At 42.0% G+C, this 5191-nt stretch overlaps 1 protein-coding gene across 1 annotated transcript; it reads left to right on the forward strand.

The window, feature by feature from the left end:
• Positions 1-346: 346 nt before the first annotated feature.
• FSCB (fibrous sheath CABYR binding protein) lies at positions 347-3108 on the forward strand. The gene is given in 3 exon segments (XM_074326734.2): positions 347-1456; positions 1580-2945; positions 2948-3108. Coding segments are annotated over 3 exon segments (2580 nt in total). The 5' UTR covers positions 347-391; the 3' UTR covers positions 3097-3108.
• The last annotated feature ends 2083 nt before the right edge of the window (positions 3109-5191 follow it).

A 5191-nucleotide genomic window follows, 5' to 3' on the forward strand; every position in this document is an offset into this window, starting at 1 on the left:
CTCTGATAGACAAATTCTCTTTTCAACTTCATGTTTCAAAGAGTAGATACCTCACTTTCAGCCATTGTCCACGAGTGTTTACCAAGTTAAAAAAAGTACTGGAGACACCACTGATGGAACATTGTAGTTAGAATTGGCTGTGATGTCATAGACCCTTGAAAGAAACTTCTAGAAGTGAGATTTAGTTATACCAGAGACTAAACAAGAAAGATGCTTACTGAGTAAGGTGGGGCCCAATAAGAGTATAATACAGAATGCAGTCAGGTATGAATTACTGTTTTTCTGAGGGAGCTCAACAGAACAACACTTAATGAAGGAAGGTAAAGGCTTAATCAGCTGGTACATTTCTGATCCTGATGATTAATAAATTTGAAATTCACCAGTTTTTGAGATGGAAGACAGTGATGAACCTGATCAGCCTATCTCAGCAGGGAGGCAAGAAATTCGAAAGAGAAGAAGAACCAGCCAACCAATGGTAGACAAATCCCAGCAGACTGAAGTGACAGACAAAAAGAAACATTTGCCCATACCACAGTCGTCTAGCCCCAAAGCTACCATTAGTATCAGTAATATTCCTGGAAGCAAAGTCAACTATGAGTCTTTTAAAATACCTTCTCAGCTTCAGCAAACTTGGACAAAGAGAGAACGTGTACAAGATGTGAATGATAAATCTATACTGACAGACACTACTGAAGAAGAGAAAAAAGAAGAAATCAGGTCAGTTGGTGCAACGATGGCACCTGAAGAAAAGCCAGCTGCTGTTAGGGAAGCAGCCCCTGAGTTTCCAGAGAGTGTTCAGGAAGTAGAAATTCCACCAAGCAGATACTCAATTCAACTCAAGAGAGACAGATCTCAGCAGACCAGTTGCATTGGAGACTGGACAGTGGTTATCATTCCTTGTCCGCAACAAAAGGTGGACAAGGAACAGCAGACTTACTTTAGTGAATCAGAAATAGTGGCTACTGGAAAGCCAAGTAGTTCTTTTTCAAAGTCAAAGGAGGGTGTGCAGAAAGGTGAATCCTCAGGGAAGATTTTCGTTAGTGAGCATCCTGAATTTCAACCCACAACAAGCAGCAAAGAAGAAATTAGGCAGAAAAGTATCAGCCGATCTTCATTTAGTCAACAAATGAGAAAAATGACTCCAGTACTTTTAGATGAGCAAGATGTTCCAGTTGAAGTACAGCCTTCCAGGGCAGAAGAGGCCCCTGATGAACTAGCTGAGGAGGATTATGCAGAAGAGGCCCCTGCTAGAATAGAGCCTCTCCCTGCTGAAGAGTTTCCCTCAGAAAAGCCTTCTGCTGAAGTTCAGCCTACAGCAGCTGAAGAGCCTCCTGGAGAGGAGGCCCCAGCTGAAGTTCAGTCTCTGCCAGCTGAAGAGTCACCTGAAGAAGAAGCCTTTGCTAATGTAGAACCTACCCCTGCTGAAGAGGCCCTTCCAGAAGAGCCTTCTGCTGAAGTTAAGCCTCCGTCAGCTGAACAGGCTCCTGCACAAGAGGCCACAGAACTGCAATCTCCACCACCTGTGGAAGCTCCTTCAGAGGAGGCCTCTGCTGAACTTCAGCCTCTCCCAGATAAAAAGACCATGGCGGGAGAGGCCCCTATCAAAGTTCAGCCTCCAGAAATGGAGGAAGCCTCTGAGGAAGAGGCTCCAGCTGAAGTACAGCCTCCTCCAGCTGAGGAGGTGTCTGCAGAAGGGGCATTAGCTGAACTTCTGTCTCCACCAGCTGAGGAAGCCCCTGAAGAAGAGACCGCACCTGAAGTTCATTCTTTACCAGCTGAGGAAGCCCCTGAAGAAGAGGCCCCAGTTGAAGTTCATTTTCTACCAGTTGACGAGGCCCCTGAAGAAGAGGCCCCAGTTGAAGTTCATTCTCTACCAGCTGAGGAAGCCCCTGAAGAAGAGGCCCCACCTGAAGTTCATTCTTTACCAGCTGAGGAGACCCCTGAAGAAGAGGCCCCACTTGAAGTTCATTCTTTACCAGCTGAGGGGGCCCCTGAAGAAGAGGCCCCAGTTGAAGTTCATTTTCTACCAGTTGACGAGGCCCCTGAAGAAGAGGCCCCACCTGAAGTTCATTCTTTACCAGCAGAGGAGACCCCTGAAGAAGAGGCCCCACCTGAAGTTCATTCTTTACCAGCTGAGGAGACCCCTGAAGAAGAGGCCCCACTTGAAGTTCATTCTTTACCAGCTGAGGGGGCCCCTGAAGAAGAGGCCCCAGTTGAAGTTCATTCTTTACCAGTAGAGGAGGCCCCTGAAGAAGAGGCCCCACCTGAAGTTCATTCTTTACCAGCAGAGGAGGCCCCTGAAGAAGAGGCCCCAGTTGAAGTTCATTCTTTACCAGTAGAGGAGGCCCCTGAAGAAGAGGCCCCACCTGAAGTTCATTCTTTACCAGCTGAGGGGGCCCCTGAAGAAGAGGCCCCAGTTGAAGTTCATTCTCTACCAGCTGAGGGGGTCCCTGAAGAGGCCCCAGTTGAAGTTCATTCTTTACCAGCTGAGGGGGTCCCTGAAGAAGAGGCCCCAGTTGAAGTTCATTCTTTACCAGCTGAGGAGGCCCCTGAAGAAGAGGCCCCAGTTGAAGTTCATTCTTTACCAGCTGAGGAGGCCCCTGAAGAAGAGGCCCCAGTTGAAGTTCATTCTTTACCAGCTGAGGAGGCCCCTGAAGAAGAGGCCCCAGTTGAAGTTCATTCTTTACCAGCTGAGGAGGCCCCTGAAGAAGAGGCCCCAGTTGAAGTTCATTCTTTACCAGCTGAGGAGGCCCCTGAAGAAGAGGCCCCACCTGAAATTCAGTCTCCGTCATCTGAAGAACCTACTTCAGTAATGGTCCTTGATGACAAACAGCCTCCACCATATGAAGAGGCCTCTATTCCACAAATCTCTACATAAGATAGCCCTTATGAAGTTCAGCCTTCACCATCTGAACAAACCCATTCTCTGGTAGAGAATGTGTCTACTGAAAATCTCCCCAGATGACAGACATCCTGGTGGTAAAATTAGAATCAGTGACTTCAGAAAGTGAACCAAAATATGAAAAGCCTATAGATCTGGGTTCTGTTTCTGAAGCTTTGTCTAATATCAAGAAAGAACAGGTTTTTACTATTTAAATAGAAGGTGTCATCCATGTAGAACTAAAAGAAGGGCCCCTGCCACAGTTGTAGTGAAGTCCCTAGCTATCCTAGGCTAGGGACTTCTGGAAGTATAAACTTTAGAAAACGGTAGTCATTGGAAGTAGCTTTGTGAACAGGGAAATGAAAGGAAACCCCAAGATGTGGACTGCAGGTTGGAAAGTGAATAAAAATGAATGGTTTAAAATTACTTTGTTATTTTCATTCAATCTAGAGTGTATAAAATACCTATTTTGAAATGAAGTAAGTTTAAGATTGAAATAGTTACATAAAATATCCTTTTACATTAAACCCTGTCAACAAGGGTAAAGTATACAGCCATATTTTCTTTTCTCTACATGTAGCTTGTAGTAAAAAGGCATTTTTTTTCTTCAGTTCTCTCATCTGCTTTAAATTCTTTGAGTTTTAGTCATACATCTAAAGTTATGTGGTGTTTTCTTCTTCTTATAATTCATCATAACTCTTATTCTCTTTACATTTGATTCCTTCTGAGATGGGCATCTCTTCCTATTTCCATCCTTCTTGCGTATTTTACATTTCAATATCTAGAAAAGCAAACATTTCCTCGGTAAAAATCTTCATTTCAACAAAGATAATCATGGACGAAGTATCTAAAAAGGTGTAAGCATAAAGAAAAATATACTTAGATGATCTTAAGGGCATATTCCTATTATTTATTTCACTTCAACTTAGATGTGATGAGTCCTTTTGAAGCTTAGCTTATGTTTTATGCACTCTGAACTTGTGATGGAGAGAAACTTAGAATAAACTTGAATTATTATAGTCTAAGCTACTGGTATTTTTTTTTTTTTTTTTAGGGTTTTGACCTTTTATTGAATATATCCATTTTTGTTTTTAATTTTATTTTTCAATTACAGTTGACATACAATATTATCTTAGTTTCAGGTGTACAACATAGTGATTAGATATTTACATACCTTATGAAGTCATCACCCCAGTAAGTCCAGGATCTATCTGACACCATAATAACTAACTTTAAATGAACATTTACTCTATGCTGAACTCTTCTTTCCATGTAATTTCACTAAACTCTCAACATAGAGTAAAATTTTAATCCCCATTATAAATGAGGATTTGAGACACTAAGTGGTTATGTAATCTACTGAAGCTAATACTACTTAGGTGGTATCTATTTCAATTGTACATTTGACAATCAGAATATTTCCACCAGGGGCTCTGTAGACCTACTGAATGTACTCTGAACCAGACTTGATTACAGACTTAACATACTACTTAGTAGCCATCCACACTCACTCAACAGAAATCCACAAAATGCTGTGGATCCTCCAGTGTCAATATTAATTTGGACTCTGTCAGTCCTCAAATGTTTGGACATTCCTCTATTCCAAGATATGAATACGAAAGTAAAAGGCCATATATCCCTTTGGAAAGCATTCAGAACTCATTATCAAATGTCCTCACCACAGTGTTGCATGATTTTTGTATCTAGGAACCACGCCTCTCATGCACTTAGATTCCAGGCCTGAAAACTGGCTTAGGTCCAGAAACTGGCAAAAAATAATGAGTTTTTATTTCGAGTGGCTGGTCATAGTTTTCTGATTACACATCCTTGAAATCTCTCTCTCTCTCTCTCTCTCCCTCTCTCTCTCTCTCTCTGCTTCTCTCTCTTTTTTTTTATTAAAGTTTATTGGGGTGACAATTGTTAGTCAAGTTACATAGATTTCAGGTGTATAATTCTGTAGTTACATAGATTTCAGGTGTATAATTCTGTATTACATCATCTATAAATCCCATTGTGTGTTCACCACTCAGAGTCAGGTCTCCTTCCATCACCATATATTTGATCCCCTTTACCCTCATCTCCCACCCCTCTCGCCCCTTACCCTCTGGTAACCACTAAACTATTGTCTGTATCTATGACTTTTTGTTTCTCATTTGTTTGTCTTGTTCTTTTTTTGCTTTTGGTTTATATACCACATATCAGTGAAATCATATGGTTCTCTGCTTTTTCTGTCTGACTTATTTCACTTAGCATTACACTCTCAAGATCCATCCATGTTGTCACAATGGTCCTATACCATCTTTTCTTACC

Source organism: Rhinolophus sinicus, chromosome 3 (assembly GCF_057876585.1).
Source record: "Rhinolophus sinicus isolate RSI-liver-muscle chromosome 3, RSI-T2T, whole genome shotgun sequence".
NCBI lineage: Eukaryota > Metazoa > Chordata > Mammalia > Chiroptera > Rhinolophidae > Rhinolophus > Rhinolophus sinicus.